Raw genomic sequence first — 21,157 nt, 5'->3', positions numbered from 1 at the left:
TTTAAAATATGAAATTTAAATTTTATGCATTTCAAATTTTAAGTTTGGTGTGAATTTTTAATTTTTAATTTTTAATTTTATATTTAAGTTGTGTGAATTTAAAAACAAAAAAAAATTTACTTTATCTCATTAAGTTAAAAATATGATTTTTAAAAATTCGTCGTAAGTTGAAGACTAGGTCTTTGAACCGAAATTGCTTTACCCGAGGGAGGGACGAGAACTTTTATTATCAATATTTTTTCTTATTGATTTAAAGTATGCCAAAAACATTGAAAAAACCCAAAAATCTTAGCTTTTAAAACAATTGCTACAAAAAGACAAATTTTAAAATTTTGTCGAGGGACGGACTAGGACATCGATCCGAAACGACCTCGTCCTAAATAACAAGGGAAACAAAATTTTAAAATTAATTTCTTAATTGTTTTCAAAAGTTAATGATTATAAAAAAAAAAAAAAAAAAAAAAAATACCAAACTCCGCGACTCGCGGAGTTTGGAGCCTAAATCTCCGCGACTCGCGGAGGGACCAAATTACAGAAAAAAAATATAGAGAGCTGCACGAACTGATCAGCTCCCACACACAAAAACTGCAAAAATACAGCTCGAAAAAACCTCGAAAAAACCCGAAAATCACCCCCAAAAATCTCAATTTTTAACCGTTAATCACCAAATTTTTTGCTAAAATCATGTTGAGAAGGATGATATCTAAGAATTACTCAAGAAAAACGGTAAATTTCTACACCTAAACACCATTTAATTCGAAATTTTGTGTTCTTGAGCTATTTTTCCCCAATTTGATTTTGATGCTTTTTAGTGTAATTAGACTTAAATTGTTTATGTATTATGCTTGTATAACCTAGATTGATGCTGTTTAACATGATTAGAAGCCTTAAACTTCAAATTTTGAATAATCTAGGGTTTGTGTTCTTGAGCAAATTTGGGGCTTTTTGATATAAACAGGTTATGGCCGATTTTTGTCATGAATTGTTGCTAAATTGAGTAGTGTAACATGTCTAGGTAGTTAAATGATCAAAACTTTGAGCCTAAACATGATTTTGAGAATTAAAGTGGACTTTTTCAAGTCTAAAATTCATGAACTTGATTTTTGAAAGATAATGCCATTTGAGACTTGTTTATTTGCTAGTAATGATTATTTTGACATGTTATTTGAGTTGAATGCTTATGAACTTGGCGAACATTTTCGTATATGCTTATTTGAAAAAGTGTAGATTTGATAAAAATGTGAAAATGAGCTTAAGTTTGATATAAATTGATAATGTCATTGTAATTATTTTGATTGATGATTTTGCTGACACTAATGCATATTTGGATGCACAAAATTTGTGTTTGATGTATTTTGCAGAATGAAAGGGGTGAATCTTCATCCCAAGCCCGCCATGCTCCTGCTGAGAATTTGGAACAACAGGAGGTAGATAACTACTACAAGCAGGATGTACCTCATCCAGTCATGACCTTTTCCGATATGCATTTGGAAGAGTTGCACCCGAACCTGAGATTTGACAGACTTTGGATAGATTATCCAAAATATCAACGGGGTTTGCATACTCTTCATTCCAAGGTTGTTGAGGTACCGAGGGTCATAGAATGGGGACCCTTAGAAGCTGTAGAATTGGCCGGGCCAATTAGGGAATTACTTGTACAGAGGTATGGTAATTCTTCTTTTAATGACTGGATATGTTTATTCACCATACGCAGACCTGTATATAAAGTATGGTGTGAAGAGTTGTTATGTAGTATAGAGTTGAATGATCGGGTAGCTAGTTTAACCGATCGTTCTTTTATTAGATTTTTGTTAGGCGGTTCGATACGCCACATGTCTTTACTGGACATGGCTCAGGCTTTACGTATATATACGCCTGAGGAGTTAGCGTCTGCCGATTGTAGAGGATTGATACTAAACGGTAGAAAGATAGATGAAAATTTTGATACACACGGTGTGTGGAGTCAAATGACAAGCCATCACCGTTTCAAAGGGGGAAACTACTCTTATTTGGATATAGATAGAGCCGAATTAAGAGTAATACATAGGTTTTTAGCTAATTCGATTACACAAAGGGGTAAAAACAAAGAAAAGGTAAATGAACAAGATTTGTTTTACCATATGTGTATTCGAGACCCACAGAGCGCTGTAAGTATACCATATTGTGTGGGTTATTATTTATCAGCTATGGTTCGGGGGATGCGTCCACATAGCATAATAGGAGGTGGTATTTTTATTACTTTGATTGGTGAATATCTCGGTGTGGATATAAGTCGGGGGGGATTATTAGTAGAAGAGCCGGAACCCCGCGACACTATAGGTTTAAATGTATACCATGGTGCGAAAGTTTTGAAGCGGCGAAATAACGCCGCAGTACGATACAATGGTAGACATCCACAGGTAGAGAGAAACCAGCAGCAAGGTAATGTAGGAGGGGGGAATGAGATGCAAGAAATGCATAGGTTTATAGCTTCTCAGGAATACGAAAATGCTAGACAGAGAGCATTTGAAGATTGGCAAGTTCATCAGAACCAGATCATAGCGCATTGCCAACATATAGGTAGAAACTATATTCCTACACCGAAACCCGTCTTCCCTCCTTGGTCGATAGAGATGCAGCCACCATATCCTACGTATGACCCTGCCGAAGCATTCTATAGCACTTATGGTTATGCGTGGAACCCCTATTGGTACCAATATCATCCTTAGTTACTTATTTTTTTTTATTTTGTAATTTGTAATTATTGATATGTTTAATACTTTTGTTAATATTGTAATCATTTTTATAATTATCTAACTTTTATTCTTAGATTTTAATAATTTTTGAATGTGGGGTAATAAACCAAACTTCAAAAATATGTATATATGTTTGCAGTTTATCTTATGTACACAACAGGGTAAAACAACGCATTTTCAAAGACTGGCATTAAGTTCAGCAAAAGCAACTAATTTTGACGACAAGATGCAAAATATATGTGAAATAACAACAAGACGGAATGAACAAATGATGTGCACCATTTATCATTCAGCAAATAAACGCCAATATATTTGGAAACTTTGGTAAAAATTTAATCATTTTCACACAAATCACCCTCAATAATTTAAATTGTTACTGATTTCTTGCAAATGAGGGCATTGCAAGATCTTAAGTGTGGGAAGAGGTTAAATTCTTTCGGATTTTAAAAATTTTTACTTTATACACTTGGTTACCATTAAAAATACTAGTAAAGCAGTAGTTGTATTAGAATCTAGTGCTCTCTGATAAAAAAGAACAGCCCTAGTCTTATATACTGACTACCCAATTCTAGTAAAAATTTTCAATTAAATGAATTCAAATCATGTTTATACATATTTATGAACGATAAAACTAGGTTTTAACACCGAAATTATTGTTACCTCGGAAAGGACATAAATTGAGAAACAAACTAAAATGTTAAAATTCATTTAAAATGGAATAGAGGACGATAAAAAGAAAAATAAAAAGCCAAGTGTGGGAAAATTTACCAAGTTATTTTAAACATATGCCACATATATTTGTAACAAATAACTGAAAATACTTTTGCTTTGGACTAAACTAAATTGTTTTACCCAATGAAAGAAAAGAAGAGATGGATCTACACGATGAATCAATTCCATCATTAAAAGGAAGTAAAGTCTTCCGAAAAAGACACGCGCTTCTTGATTTAGGTCATGAAGTTGTCGTCCAGACCAGCTGTAGGTTGACGAAAAATCTAGAAAAGTCATCACTAAAATCAGCAGGAAATCCACGGACCTCAGCATTAAACAGGGTCGCCAAGTGGTCAGATTTATCCTAACCATGAGAAGGATTTATCTCGTACAATGGGGGGGCACCATGCAAATTAGCTGGATAAGACTAATGAATCAGATCCCCAGAAAGGATAATCTCCTTAAAGATTAAAAATCAGCTTTTAAGACTGATATTACTCAATCCTAGAGATTGACCTTAAAGATTGAGAATTCAAACTCATGGAATTCAATGATATCTAAACTCGAGCTTAAACGAGAAAATATTTTGATCAAAAATTACAAACCGATTTGTTTTCTGAAAACCCTATTTTCAATGCGTTCATTACCATTGAACGTAAAATCCTAGGAATTCACCTGGAATTCATTAGGTCACCTGAACTAAATCGGGTGTCAACCGTAAGAACGGTGGTTGCATAACATGGTCAAAGACAGGACTTTGTGCCAAACCGACAAATTATAAGGGTGAGCTTTACTATTGCTCCTACCAAGGATAGTAATTGCGCCCGACACGTTATAGACCATAATCAAAAGCATGTCACGGGACATTGCCTTAACAGTTGCTTGTTCAACGCTTTCCTTTACAACCGGACGGTAGTTTGCCGAAAGGTAATATACGAAACAAGTAAACTGGACGTGTTGCTTTCCAAATACAAGGTTAGCAAGTGGGTGACACAAAACCGCAAGTTTTGAGCTAAAATTTTCAAATCTGAAACCCACCAAATCCACAAAAATATTTTGCAAACACCGGTAAAGGGTTATCCCGGAAAACTTATCTAGGGTAAAAACTAGATTTAATTTTCAAAAGATCAAATGCTTTCATAAAGATCCAATTTCCTTAATGGATCTAAATTTTTATAGTCATGTGGGACTGTAAACCATATAGTTACTACCATTGTTTATACCGCCGTATAGAAATCACTGATGTACAAAGTGTGAAGAATAAAGAAGTGATTCTAGTATTTCAAGACAATATTGCTTGAGGACAAGCAACGCTCAAGTGTGGGAATATTTGATAATGCTAAAAACGAACATATATTTCATAGCATTATTCCTCAAGAAAGACAAGCTTTTAGTTGCAATTGTTCTATTTACAAGTGATATTTGTTTAAATAATAAAAGGTGAAGACAAAAGACAGATTCGACGATTTGAAGACGCAAACGACCAAAAAGCTCAAAAGTACAAAAGACAATCAAAAAGGTTCCAATTATTGATAAGAAACGTCTCGAAATTACAAAAGTACAAGATTCAAAACGCAAAGTACAAGATATTAAATTGTACGCGAGGACGTTCGAAAATCCGGAACCGGGACCAAAGTCAACTCTTAACGCTCGACGCAACGGACTAAAAATTACAAGTTAACTATGTATATAAATATAATATAATATATAATTAATTATATTAATTATATATATATATTATATATATATATTAAAAACCGTCGGCAGCAAGAAACTCCAAGGGTGTGAGCTGTAAATACATCTCCGCGACTCGCGGAGTTTTAAGGGCATTTTGCCGCGAGTCGCGGAGCCCCAATTTTCAACTCTGGCTATAAAGCCAACCGAATTCTGATCAAATTTCATATCTTTTTCTTCCTCTTCATACGTAAAACTTATATATATATATATAATTTATATTTTAATTTTAATTTTAATTCTAATAATAAGGGTATGTTAGCGAATGTTGTAAGGGTGTAAGTCGAAATTCTGTCCGTGTAACGCTACGCTATTTTTAATCATTGTAAGTTATGTTCAACCTTTTTATATTAATGTCTCGTAGCTAAGTTATTATTATGCTTATTTAAAACGAAGTAATCATGATGTTGGGCTAATTACTAAAATTGGGTAATTGGGTTTTGTACCATAATTGGGGTTTGGATAAAAGAACGACACTTGTGGAAATTAGATTATGGGCTATTAATGGGCTTTATATTTGTTTAACTAAATGAAAGTTTGTTAATGTTAATATAAAGATTTACAATTGGGCGTCCCTATAAATTACCATATACACTCGATCGGACACGATGGGCGGGGTATTTATATGTACGAATAATCGTTCATTTAACCGGACACGGGAATGGATTAATAGCCACTAGAATAATTAAAACAGGGGTGAAATTACATTCAAGGGTAATTGGTGTAATTGTTAACAAAGTAGTAAAACCTTGGTTTACACGCAGTCGATAACCTGGTGTATTCATTAAACAAAGTATTAAAACCTTGTTACAATTCGAATCCCCAATTAGTTGGAATATTTAACTTCGGGTATAATAATAATTTGACAAGGACACTTGCAATTTATATTTATGACTGATGGACTGTTATGGACAAAAACCAGACGGACATATTGAATAATCCAGGACAAAGGACAATTAACCCATGGGAATAAAACTAAAATCAACACGTCAAACATCATGATTACGGAAGTTTAAATAAGCATAATTCTTTTATATCATATTTAATTTCCTTTATTTTATATTTAATTGCACTTCTAATTATCGCATTTTATTAATTGTTAATTTATTTTATCGCACTTTTAATTATCGTACTTTTTAATTATCGCAATTTTATTTTATCGCATTTTTATTATTCGCAATTTCATTATCGTTATTTACTTTACGCTTTAATTTAAGTCTTGTATTTATTTTATATTTTACATTAGGTTTTAACTGCGACTAAAGTTTTAAAATCGACAAACCGGTCATTAAACGGTAAAAACCCCCCTTTATAATAATAATATTACTTATATATATATTTGTATTTTTATAAAAGTAAACTAATATAGCGTTGAGCTTTGTTTAAAGATTTCCCTGTGGAACGAACCAGACTTACTAAAAACTACACTACTGTACGATTAGGTACACTGCCTATAAGTGTTGTAGCAAGGTTTAAGTATATCCATTCTATAAATAAATAAATATCTTGTGTAAAATTGTATCGTATTTAATAGTGTTTCCTGCTAAAATTAATAACTATTTTATATACACCTCGCTTCACATCAGTCATCAAAGGGACGAGGGTTACGTAATGTCCAACAGTCCCGTAATAATCTAAAAACCTCATTTCTTACCCCAATTACCGACTCCGTCACTTGTGGAAACGTTTTGTTTAATAGTTGTAGCCCGATGTTCTTGTTCTCACTTTGGTGAGAAGCGAACATTACTAATCCGTAAGCATAACATGCTTCTTTATGTTGCATGTTAGCCGCTTTTTCTAAATCACGAAGTCCAATATTCGGATATATTGAGTCAAAATAATTTCTTAACCCGTTGCGTAAAATAGCATTTGGGTTCCCCGCAATATATGCGTCAAAGTAAACACATCGTAACTTATGGGTTTCCCAATGTGATATCCCCCATCTTTCAAACGAAAGTCTCTTATAAACCAAGACATTCTTGGAACGTTCTTCGAATGTCTTACAAACTGATCTCGCCTTAAATAGTTGTGCCGAAGAATTCTGGCCGACTCTAGACAAGATTTCATCAATCATGTCTCCGGGTAGGTCTCTTAAAATATTGGGTTGTCTATCCATTTTATGTTTTTAAACTGTAAAATAGACAAGAGTTAGATTCATAAAAAAAATACTTATTAATACAAGCAATTTTTACATATATCATAAAGCATAAGAACACTATATTACATATATTACACCACACGAATACAACTATCTTATTCCGACTCGCTCGTTTCTTCTTCTTCGGTTTTGGTTCGTTTTGCCAAGTTTCTAGGGATATATGATGTTCCCCTAATACGAGCCTTCGTTGTCCACATTGGTTTAGAAAAACCTGGTGGTTTAGAGGTTCCCGGGTCATTGTTACAACTTAAGGACTTCGGGGGTTGACGATACATATAAAGTTCATCGGGGTTGGAATTAGATTTCTCTATTTTTATGCCCTTTCCCTTATTATTTTCTTTTGCCTTTTTAAATTCAGTTGGGGTAATTTCTATAACATCATCGGAATTCTCGTCGGAATCCGATTCATCGGAGAATTGGTAATCCTCCCAATATTTTGCTTCCTTGGCGGAAACACCATTGACCATAATTAACTTTGGTCGGTTGGTTGAGGATTTTCTTTTACTTAACCGTTTTATTATTTCCCCCACCGGTTCTATTTCTTCATCCGGTTCCGATTCTTCTTCCGGTTCCGATTCTTCTTCCGGTTCCGACTCTTCTTCCGGTTCCTCTTCGGGAACTTGTGAATCAGTCCACAAATCATTCCAATTTACATTTGACTCTTCATTATTATTAGGTGAGTCAATGGGACTTGTTCTAGAGGTAGACATCTATCACATAATATCAAACACGTTAAGAGATTAATATATCACATAATATTCATATGTTAAAAATATATAGTTTCCAACAAAAATGTTAAGCAATCATTTTTAAAGAAAACACGGTCGAAGTCCAGACTCACTAATGCATCCTAACAAACTCGATAAGACACACTAATGCAAATTTTCTGGTTCTCTAAGACCAACGCTCGGATACCAACTGAAATGTCCCGTTCTTATTGATTAAAAACGTTCCATATTAATTGATTTCGTTGCGAGGTTTTGACCTCTATATGAGACGTTTTTCAAAGACTGCATTCATTTTTAAAACAAACCATAACCTTTATTTCATAAATAAAGGTTTAAAATGCTTTACGTAGATTATCAAATAATGATAATCTAAAATATCCTGTTTACACACGACCATTACATAATGGTTTACAATACAAATATGTTACATCGAAATCAGTTTCTTGAATGCAGTTTTTACACAATATCATACAAACATGGACTCCAAATCTTGTCCTTATGTTAGTATGCAACAGCGGAAGCTCTTAATATTCACCTGAGAATAAACATGCTTTAAACGTCAACAAAAATGTTGGTGAGTTAGAGGTTTAACCTATATATATCAAATCGTAACAATAGACCACAAGATTTCATATTTCAATACACATCCCATACATAGAGATAAAAATCATTCATATGGTGAACACCTGGTAACCGACAATAACAAGATGCATATATAAGAATATCCCCATCATTCCGGGACACCCTTCGGATATGATATAAATTTCGAAGTACTAAAGCATCCGGTACTTTGGATGGGGTTTGTTAGGCCCAATAGATCTATCTTTAGGATTCGCGTCAATTAGGGTGTCTGTTCCCTAATTCTTAGATTACCAGACTTAATAAAAAGGGGCATATTCGATTTCGATAATTCAACCATAGAATGTAGTTTCACGTACTTGTGTCTATTTTGTAAATCATTTATAAAACCTGCATGTATTCTCATCCCAAAAATATTAGATTTTAAAAGTGGGACTATAACTCACTTTCACAGATTTTTACTTCGTCGGGAAGTAAGACTTGGCCACTGTTGATTCACGAACCTATAATAATATATACATATATATTAAAGTATGTTCAAAATATATTTACAACACTTTTAATATATTTTGATGTTTTAAGTTTATTAAGTCAGCTGTCCTCGTTAGTAACCTATAACTAGTTGTCCACAGTTAGATGTACAAAAAATAAATCGATAAATATTATCTTGAATCAATCCACGACCCAGTGTATACGTATCTCAGTATTGATCACAACTCAAACTATATATATTTTGAAATCAACCTCAACCCTGTATAGCTAACTCCAACATTCACATATAGAGTGTCTATGGTTGTTCCGAAATATATATAGATGTGTCGACATGATAGGTCGAAACATTGTATACGTGTCTATGGTATCTCAAGATTACATAATATACAATACAAGTTGATTAAGTTATGGTTGGAATAGATTTGTTACCAATTTTCACGTAGCTAAAATGAGAAAAATTATCCAATCTTGTTTTACCCATAACTTCTTCATTTTAAATCCGTTTTGAGTGAATCAAATTGCTATGGTTTCATATTGAACTCTATTTTATGAATCTAAACAGAAAAAGTATAGGTTTATAGTCGGAAAAATAAGTTACAAGTCGTTTTTGTAAAGGTAGTCATTTCAGTCGAAAGAACGACGTCTAGATGACCATTTTAGAAAACATACTTCCACTTTGAGTTTAACCATAATTTTTGGATATAGTTTCATGTTCATAATAAAAATCATTTTCTCAGAATAACAACTTTTAAATCAAAGTTTATCATAGTTTTTAATTAACTAACCCAAAACAGCCCGCGGTGTTACTACGACGGCGTAAATCCGATTTTACGGTGTTTTTCGTGTTTCCAGGTTTTAAATCATTAAGTTAGCATATCATATAGATATAGAACATGTTTTTAGTTGATTTTAAAAGTCAAGTTAGAAGGATTAACTTTTGTTTGCGAACAAGTTTAGAATTAACTAAACTATGTTCTAGTGATTACAAGTTTAAACCTTCGAATAAGATAGCTTTATATGTATGAATCGAATGATGTTATGAACATCATTACTACCTTAATTTCCTTGGATAAACCTACTGGAAAAGAGAAAAATGGATCTAGCTTCAATGGATCCTTGGATGGCTCGAAGTTCTTGAAGCAGAATCATGACACGAAAACAAGTTCAAGTAAGATCATCACTTGAAATAAGATTGTTATAGTTATAGAAATTGAACCAAAATTTGAATATGATTATTACCTTGTATTAGAATGATAACCTACTGTAAGAAACAAAGATTTCTTGAGGTTGGATGATCACCTTACAAGATTGGAAGTGAGCTAGCAAACTTGAAAGTATTCTTGATTTTATGAAACTAGAACTTTTGGAATTTATGAAGAACACTTAGAACTTGAAGATAGAACTTGAGAGAGATCAATTAGATGAAGAAAATTGAAGAATGAAAGTGTTTGTAGGTGTTTTTGGTCATTGGTGTATGGATTAGATATAAAGGATATGTTATTTTATTTTCATGTAAATAAGTCATGAATGATTACTCATATTTTTGTAATTTTATGAGATATTTCATGCTAGTTGCCAAATGATGGTTCCCACATGTGTTAGGTGACTCACATGGGCTGCTAAGAGCTGATCATTGGAGTGTATATACCAATAGTACATACATCTAAAAGCTGTGTATTGTACGAGTACGAATACGGGTGCATACGAGTAGAATTGTTGATGAAACTGAACGAGGATGTAATTGTAAGCATTTTTGTTAAGTAGAAGTATTTTGATAAGTGTCTTGAAGTCTTTCAAAAGTGTATGAATACATATTAAAACACTACATGTATATACATTTTAACCGAGTCGTTAAGTCATCGTTAGTCGTTACATGTAAATGTTGTTTTGAAACCTTTAGGTTAACGATCTTGTTAAATGTTGTTAACCCAATGTTTATAATATCAAAAGAGATTTTAAATTATTATATTATCATGATATTATGATGTACGAATATCTCTTAATATGATATATATACATTAAATGTCGTTACAACGATAATCGTTACATATATGTCTCGTTTCAAAATCATTAAGTTAGTAGTCTTGTTTTTACATATGTAGTTCATTGTTAATATACTTAATGATATGTTTACTTATCATAATATCATGTTAACTATATATATAACCATATATATGTCATCATATAGTTTTTACAAGTTTTAACGTTCGTGAATCACCGGTCAACTTGGGTGGTCAATTGTCTATATGAAACCTATTTCAATTAATCAAGTCTTAACAAGTTTGATTGCTTAACATTTTGGAAACATTTAATCATGTAAATATCAATCTCAATTAATATATATAAACATGGAAAAGTTCGGGTCACTACATCCACGACACTGACAGTACAAGGTGTCATAGGGTAAACTTGTTTAGTAGCGATATTACAAACTGCAGCAACACTTTTAGATTGATATTTCTATATCAATCAACTTTAAACTAAATTTTGTGATCTATCATTATTATCAAAATCATTGTTTATGATAAACCTATGAACTCACCAACCTTTTGGTTGACACTTTTAAGCATGTTTTGTCTCAGGTACTTATATATTATGCTTCCGCTGTAGAACTTTGATGTACTTAGAAGTCAAGCCATGCACTGGGACCAGAGTTAACATCTGCGTCAATGTCGATTTTGACGGGGTGTTACAAGTATCAGGGTATTTTCGTCTTTTCACCTTTTTTTTCTCTTTCTTTTCCCTTATTTTTTTCAAGTAACAACACACAAGCCCCCACACTTTGTTCAAAAATTAAAATCAACCCCCAACACAGGGGTTAAAGCATCAAATCAAAAGTTTCATAAAATATCTTAAATAAACTCCACTCAAATATTCAACAGGTCATATCTTCTCGCTCGCAACGAGTTAAATTTTTTCGACACCATCCTTAAACTCGAAATAATTTTATGAACACAATGTCACTAACTATACGCAAAACGGACACTTTTAAAAAAACGCTAAATATTTAGGGTACTATTCATATATGTTGATTTTTCACTCGCAGACTACGTAACTAAATACAATAAAATACATTAAAAATCGAACCCCCGGCGCGAAGCGAGGGTTTGAAAACTAGTTATTACCATATACTAATATAATGTTCCAATCCATGGACCATTATTTCACCATCATATTATATATTTTTTCTGAAAGACCGTTGTCGGCATCAATAAGGAGTAATTAACCATTTTCACGATCATTTACTATGTATGTATGCACGTATTTTTGGACGGAAATCCAAGTCGCACTTCAGGGACCAAATACATCAATCCATACGAGCATGTGAATCATATTATATATATATATATATATATATATATATATATATATATATATATATATATATATATATATATATATGTATATATATTTTTATTTTTTTTATTTTTTTTATTTTTTTTTGGAACAGCGATTGGGATCACCCGAGGGGGACTAAACCACCTGTTGCGATCATCTCTCGTTTCGACTATGCCGATGCAACGATAATAGCCCCACCCCCATCGCTGCCCGGGAGGAAACCTTAAAACCGATCCAAGGGCACGGCCAAGTAAAACCGATAATAGACAAATTGAACAGTAATTTTAAAGTTTTCAATTAATATATATGTTAATACAAATTAGAACGCAATAATATTACTCCATAAAATATTGTATTATAACTATAATATATAATCTATCTATCTATAACTTTTATTAAATCTCTAAAATAATGATGTCATCATTTCACAATTTAACTCTTCATATTGCTAAAACTCGCCATTTATAAAAATATGGATGATGTCGTTAATCTTAATAAGAATTAAAATATAATTATTTACTAAAATTCTATCTTTAGTATCTAATAAATTTCTATAATGATAATGTTATAACTAAAGATTATTCAAGCTTAAACAAAATTCAAAAATAAAGAAAAAATTCTAAGACTCACATGATGATGTTATTAAAATAATTAATTGTATTTAATAATAATATTAACAGGTCAATTATATAATACATGAAGCATTATGTACAACCTTATGATAAAACACCTCCATAATCATATGTACAATATTTGAAGCATTATGTACACTCTTACAATAAAATATTTCATGACCACATGTACAATATTTGAAATATTATGTACAGCCTTATGATAATACACTTTTATGATCATATGTACAAACTTTGTAATAATTTGGACAATCTTTTACAAAACACCTAACATATGTACAAACTTTGAAGCATATTGTACAACCTTTTTATAATAATTGTATTATAATTTTTTAAATAATTTCAAAACGCATTTGTTATTACTAATAATTATTATTAAAAATATAAATACTTCATTTTTAAGTAAACTTTATTATTATAATTATAACTATAACTATTATATTATTATTCAATTACAGGTTCTCTCTATGAGATTAATTACGTTGCATATTTATGCGAAATACATGTCTCAATAAAAGATTTTAATGTAGCTTTTATGACAAAGAAAATAATAATTGTAATAAAAATTGGAAGAGAATTGTGGAAGAATAAATGTAGTTCATTTATCCTGACTAAATTAAGTATATTAATATGTTTGTAAAAACAACGAGAAGTTTCTTAGTCGGAATACGTGGTTCCACGGGTCATTAAAGTAAATACCTTTAACATCTACATTCAATTAATACCTAAAACATATCATTAAACTGTTTCGTCTAAACAACCCCGTGATTCCACGGGTCATTTCACTAGTATAATATGAATTTTGCTACAATGTGCCACCATGACACATGATAAGATGCATTGATGATGGTGATTGTTTCCTTAAATAAATTAAATTGTATTCAATGATGTTGAAAGATGCCAAAATAAAATGTGTATTTAATATTATTTTGTCTTTAGAAAGAAAGTTTTGACTTAATAAATGTCTTTTAACATGTACCATATGGCACATGTTACCATAATAAATTTAATGTTATAATTTTTCCTTTAAAAATAATATTATAATAAATTTAGTGTTTAATATATACTACTAGTGAAATGACCCGTTGAACCACATGTTTGTTTAAACGAAACAGTTTAATGATATGTTTTAGGTATTAAGTGAACGTAAATGCTAAAGTTATTTAGTTTAATGACCCGTGGAACCACAGAGTCTGACTAAGAAACTCGTCAGCCGAACATTTCATCAAACACATAAAATGCATATTAAACAATCCACATCCAATCATAAGAGATAATATTGGTTGTCATTTTATTTTAAAAGTGTAAACTAAAATATAAATTTAGAATTGGTTTCCTTCTGTTTAGCTTTTATACATTATCGTACTCAATTCAAAATAACTAATTAAAATAATTCAAAATTATTTAATTTGTATAATTAAAATAATTAGTAATAAGATTTAATAATAATAATTAATTAATAAAATTTATTTTAATTCAAAATTATTTAGATTAATGACATCACCCACCATGCTTAGATTTTTTTCTTTTTCTTTTTGATTTTTTCTTAACAAAGAAATTAGCCTAATAATGACATCATCATTATAGCATTTTTATATTAACTATAGAAGATTATACTACTAATATTGAACTAAAATTAGAATTGGCTACAAAACTTATTTACTAAATCCATGACACATGATATTATATATTCTAATGTTAAGTGTGAGATATATCCTAATTTACTAAATCCATAACATATATCCTAATTTTAAGTGTGAGATATATCAAAAGTTATATCTATACTCTTGCCCTTAATGTCATTTTAATATGAGTTTAATGGCTTTTATATATTCGATCTGAAAGCTTTTTTTTACTATAATAATATTAATATTAATATTATATTAATTATTAATTATAACTATTGAATTATTAATTATTAATTCCACAAAGTCGAGGGAGTATACTAGTAGTTTCTGTAAAACAAAACCTAAATTTTGAGCAGTTAACTTCATCTGTATTTCGAACCTCAGAACCCATTAGCGGCATTGTGTAATGTTGTTGAACCTTTGAGCCTCATGGAACCCTCTCGCTTTATATGCAGTACACAAACTCTTACTAGTATTAGCAAGTAATAATTATTTATGGGCTTGATTTAGTTGTTACGACGTGTACTCTATTTTGGCGACGACAACAACAACAGACCCAATCCCACATGTGTGAGGTATGGGCAGATGAGACGTAGACAATCATACCTATATCCTAGAATAAAGAGAAATCATTTCTCCACCCCGAGTGATATTGTAAATTGTAATTGTCATTGTATGACCCATCCATTTTACTACTCATTATTGACATGTTATTCTACGACCCATCCATTTTACGACCTCTGAGCAAGAACAAAAAGAGACGAAACAAGCTAAAATCATTAAACATTTAGTAAAAAACCCCTCAAAAATGACTTTATTTTGCAATCATTAGTTCATCATACAGCACAAAATTCATTCATAAAATCCCAAGTACATGTTGCTCAAGAATTGAGACCTGTTTTCCTTTTTAACTTTCTTTGTTATGTTAAAAGTACTATGTATATCCACACAAAATGGACAATGAACAAAAACCAACTTCATTTTGGCCTATCACATCTTTTTTAAATCTGCATTATATTAACAAAACTCAATTACCAGATCTTTTTAAAATGGCTAATACGCCTATTCCAGCTACCAAGGCAGCTCCAGCCGCGGCAGCACTATATGCAGAAGCCCATGCATCAGCCTGGCCTACCTCCGCACCCACTGTTGATGATTTTGAGCCTATTTGGCGAGTAGGTGCACCAGAATAATCGAGATGCAACTTTAGTCCCTGTTAATATTTTATAATCAAAACATGCATCAAATTTTACACATTTGTAAAAAGCATGTTACTACAGCCCACAGTAACTCCATTATTTCTTTTGTTAATGGATACTACTTCATAAATATATATTTCGACAAGTTTATAATCCCTTTCAAAAAAATATCAGTTTCATACGTAGTATATAGTATAAAACATTTTAAAAAAAAAGCAGATAGTAGATAAAATAGCTTTGATCTATTGGAATATTGTCGTTGATAGTATATTACAGTAGTATTAATACTAATATCTTTTCAAACGTGTAACTTAATCACATAGCTTTGAACTCTTACCCAATGCACCTGACCCGCCCAAGTTTCCACATTTACCCAACCCACCTTTTGCCACCTCCAGCCGACCCACCCAGATTTCTACCTCTAGGTTCAACTATAGTCGTATATTCATAATGAAGAGGATTACTACATGAAGCCCATGTAACTTCGGATTTTTACTAATGTAAACAACTTTCATTTTTATTTATTATTATCTTTTTTGAAAAGCACTGATGAAAACACTAGTTTCTCATTTGGCAAAAAGGTTGAACATCCACAAAACTAAAAATTGTCATTATAAGGATATTTATAATAACAGGCCAATATTCGAACACGTTACCAAACTACAATCACTGTTAATATTTGAATTTTTGCGATGGATGTAATAATTAAAATATGAAATTTTTGAAAGACAAAAATAAGTACCTTCCAACCGGCTAAACGTGCATGTTCCACAGCTGCACTAAGATCATTGTCTGAAGAAATTACAACTTTGTCCCCGTCTTCATCTTCATACTACAATATACATGAGCACAATTATATTAGAGTGACTATGTAATATTTGGCATCAAATGAATGAGGTCAGCCGTACCAGAATTTGTGGGAGGTGGTTGCGGTCGATCTCACCACCTACTCTTTGAAGTATTGCAGTTATAAGATCTGTCAAACTTCGAGAATCTGGCAAAATAAAAACACAAAATGTATTAGGTATTTGTATGTCATAATTATTATTCCTTAAACAGTGATGTAATATTGAATAGCCAGAAAAGGATAATCAAAATCATATAATCAGTTTTGAGATAAAGGAACTGCTAAAATTGTGCTAGGACAGGCTTATGTTTTTATTTATTTATTTTTTTTTTTTTTAATTCTTGTGAAATAAGTAGATATGGTTTGTAAAATGAAGATTGATGTGATGGCTTTTATGAACACAATAGAAAGCATACCACAAATAAATCTATGCATTCGACCCATCTTATCTTGAATTTTGAAAGCAAATGAATTCGGATGAGTGGATGAAGGATATGCAGGAGATTTTCCAGTTTCTCCATTTTCAGAAGCCAATTTTACAGAACTTTCACTGCATTTAACAAGCTTTATTCAGTAAACGAACAATAATAAAGAATTATTATTTTTATTAAATGTGCCGCTTGTAACCTTCTTGTTTCATCATCATCGGCTATAGGAGTTAATGCCATTGCAGAGTCCCAAAACTTTTGCATCATTGAGCTTCCTCCCTCATTATTATTAACACCAGTAGCATTTCCCACCTAGTTTGTAATGAACAACACTTTCGTATCACCAAAGTGAAATTTTAAGTATATCAGTCAATTCGGGTTATACTTTGTATCTAACGGCTCAAATGAGCTAATTGAAAACTATTCATCTAAACTGACTGGTCGAATGGGTCGAAACTCACCCAAAGTGCATTCAAAATGCATAAAACCTCCTAGGATTAGCATTAATATAGTTTCTCCAGTCATATGTAACCTGTTAGTATTTATAAAACTCTAGAAATAAAAAGGGAAGTTGTCTGACCCGGACTGGCCCATATTGACCAACAGTCCAACACCCTAAGTCTAATCAATATGTATAAAAACTCAAAGGTTCCAAAATATATATTTCATTGCAATAATATGGATTTTTAATCCAAAATATGTAACACATTCAATATTACAATTAATTATAATTATAATTATAATTATAATTATAATTATAATTATAATTATAATTATAATTATAGTACTCATGAAACTAAAGGGAAAAATGTTTGCAGATTGGCCCGACCCTCCTGATTCATTTCAACCCGTACTTAAGAGCACCCATTTTGACCCGTTAACCGACCCACTCATTACCCAAACATAATTATCAAGCTTAAAAATGAAAAGTATTGCATATTTATGAGAGAAACAAACCTGCAGATCATATACAATTTTTTCATATTAGGTACATATATTACATATTTACATTCTATCTACAATGAAAGGTAGATCTAATACTAAAATCATAATAATGTGATAAACTTCTAGAATGTAGTTCACTTACTGTTGCTATTGCAGCATGGGTGATGTGGAGTACATCAACAATGGAAACAACAAATCCATCTGCATTAAACCATCTACTACTTAAATATACGTTATGCATTTATTGAATGTATTAGTCGAAGCATACAACGTCGTATTTACCTCTATCAACAACAGGTAGATGTAAAAACTTCCCATCGTGCATGGTATGCAACGCATCGACAATAGGTGTATCAATAGTACTACATTCAGGATTTGGAGTCATTACCTACATGATTAATCAACAGCTAAAATGTAAGTTAAAAACGTATTGTGATGCATCGATAGTATGTGTAGAAAGAAAGGGTTTCACACAACCGATACCTTTTCCACCAAGGTTGATTCAGCGGGAATATCTTGCGCTATCACCCGAGTTAAAATATCATTTGAGCTAATATTGTACACAACATGTGTTAGCATACAATTTGTTTAAAAAAAGCTTTCCAATACATAACTCACAGGTGTCACAAACTCAAAATACTTGAGTTTGTTTTAAAAAAAGGGCTTTCCAATACGTCTACTTTTCAGTGCCAGTAAGATTGGGTTGACCTGAGAATCTTTTTGTCCAAATATGTTTCACTTTCTGAATATGATTCGTTTGTAAGATATGATCACAAAAAAATCTATATATTAAAACTAATTTAGAGGGTCCATTTAATGAAAGACATTCTTAGGAAGACATTCGACTTGTTTCCATTTTAGCTTTATTTTATAGTAAGTATTTGACTTGTAAGATCAATAAGGTACCCCAAGTTAACCCATTTATAGGTATATGGGTCGAAACGGCCACTTTAATGAAATATTTTTTAAAGAATCTCACGTTAAAATCCCTCGCGGCTTGTTATCAACTGTTACAATGGCAGAGCTACTACGAAACTCGAGCATCTTTTTTGTTGCCATCACAACTGTGTCGAATGGCGAAACAGTCACAATACTGTATAATAAACAATAAAACTTGAATTATATTTTGGAATCTGCAACACATGTAAATGTATAAGGTGGTACAACCAACAAATTATTATGTAAAGGTATTACCTACTTTGAATTCTCAGAGATAATGGTAGACAAGGTAGGCTTAAACATCCGCTCTCGAAGTGTTTCTATAAATGTATTGGGACCTGTGTTATAACAACCAGTAGGTATTGAATACGATTAAAAAAGTCCACATCTTTACCACAATGTAATATTTCTATAACAATCTATATTACAATCTAACCAGGAAAAGTCCTTTACTCATATATTTAATTTATGTTTTTTCTCAAAAAAAAAAATAATAATAATAATAACAACAATAAAAAAAAAATCTAACCAGGAAAAGAAGATCCCCAATGCTTCTCAACACCTTCAACAGCAGCTGCAATCGCTTTACCCTTTTCAGCGGCCCTTTCCATACGTGCAATAGCATCATATAAGCATTTTGCTATATCGAGCAAAGCAATAACTTCACCATTCTCTACAACAGGCAAATGCCTAAATTTTCCTGCATGCATAATTTATTTTTCAAGATTAGAAACTCATTTAAAGACCATCATGTTCTTTATAATTATATTACAAACCTTGCACCATCTTTTGCAGGGCATCAACAGCAAGAGTATCAGACAACACATAAATTGGATTCTTTGTCATCACCTTTGATACAGGTGTGTTCATGAAATCAATCTCGCGAGCAATCACTTTTGTTGCCACGTCCTTCAATCATCAAAAAAGCTAATGAGTCAATCTTTTTTCAAACAGTCAACATTCTATTCCATGCTAGACAATAAGACAAACCTTATCAGTCAATATACCACTAAGTAGTGCATTCGAGTCGGTGAGCAAAAGAGCACTAACTCTTCGAGCAGCCATCCGACAGCAAGCTTCATAAACAGTCGTAGTTTCAGGTACTGTCAAGGCCCTCGATAGTCTCAATCTCTTGACTGTACGCTCTCCTGTTACGCTCCTGTTCAAAAGCATCTCAACCGATAAACTTCTATTTTTAGGATCACGCTGTATCAAATTCCATAAATCGGAACTTTTATATCAATCACTTCCTTAATGTGAGCCAACACACAACCTACAGGGCTACACGTTGTATTAAATTCCATAAATCTGCATGTTATATATCATTATCGTAGTCTTCGTCATCATTTTAAACTAGTATTTACGTGGTTTTAATTACACAGCGTTGTAATGACGCTAATTCGCCTAATCAATCTAACATGCAAATTCATTAAATGGATGAATATAAGATATATACATACTCGGATGAATGAGAATTCGGTACGGATTTACGGCTAGAATCGGACGGATGTCCATTTTCATTAGTTTTCTTCTTCCGAGAAGATGATATCGACATGCTTCTTCTAGAAGAATAGCTTCCATGACGCGACGTCATCTTCACCTGAAATCGATTAATCAAATCATTCATAAATGAGTATTGTGATTATGATTATAATTATAATTACTTGTACCAGATATCATCGAATGTTTATTTGAATTTCTGATCGGAAGAAAATATAATCCAGGAAAATCAAATGTGAATTTTCCAGGATATTGAAATCCGATCAGCGAAACAACGGATGAATTGGGAGATTTTATAAGTGATGAATAATATTGGGGAAGAATTTGGTTTCAGTTTCATGAAAAGGATGATATATTGATATTAGAGGCGTTTTATGTTTCAAATTAATTCTTTGAAACTAACTAATTAATTTAATTTTATACCGTCTGTTTTTAATTGTTCATTGACTTTTTTTTATTAAATACAATTCGTTTACTTTTTATTATACTTATTCACTATTTAATGTCTTAGGGAGCCGGGGCCGTTTGAACATCATAAAGATTAAGTATTTGTTTATGACTTT

At 31.8% G+C, this 21,157-nt stretch overlaps 1 protein-coding gene across 1 annotated transcript; it reads right to left on the bottom strand.

The window, feature by feature from the left end:
• Positions 1-15,541: 15,541 nt before the first annotated feature.
• Positions 15,542-20,929, bottom strand: LOC139846714 (CBS domain-containing protein CBSCBSPB5-like). The gene is made up of 15 exons (XM_071836202.1): positions 20,765-20,929; positions 20,555-20,694; positions 20,085-20,253; positions 19,871-20,003; positions 19,624-19,794; positions 19,354-19,432; positions 19,135-19,248; positions 18,639-18,705; positions 18,438-18,543; positions 18,298-18,356; positions 17,410-17,522; positions 17,199-17,332; positions 16,844-16,929; positions 16,678-16,767; positions 15,542-15,949 (listed from the first exon to the last, which is right to left on the bottom strand). Exons 2-15 carry the CDS (start codon positions 20,686-20,688, stop codon positions 15,764-15,766), a joined length of 1,641 nt encoding a protein of 546 aa, XP_071692303.1. The 5' UTR covers positions 20,689-20,694; positions 20,765-20,929; the 3' UTR covers positions 15,542-15,763.
• Between the last annotated feature and the right edge of the window lie 228 nt (positions 20,930-21,157).

This window comes from Rutidosis leptorrhynchoides, chromosome 5 (assembly GCF_046630445.1).
Source record: "Rutidosis leptorrhynchoides isolate AG116_Rl617_1_P2 chromosome 5, CSIRO_AGI_Rlap_v1, whole genome shotgun sequence".
Classification (NCBI taxonomy): domain Eukaryota; kingdom Viridiplantae; phylum Streptophyta; class Magnoliopsida; order Asterales; family Asteraceae; genus Rutidosis; species Rutidosis leptorrhynchoides.
This window is presented reverse-complemented; position numbering and strand designations above follow the sequence as displayed.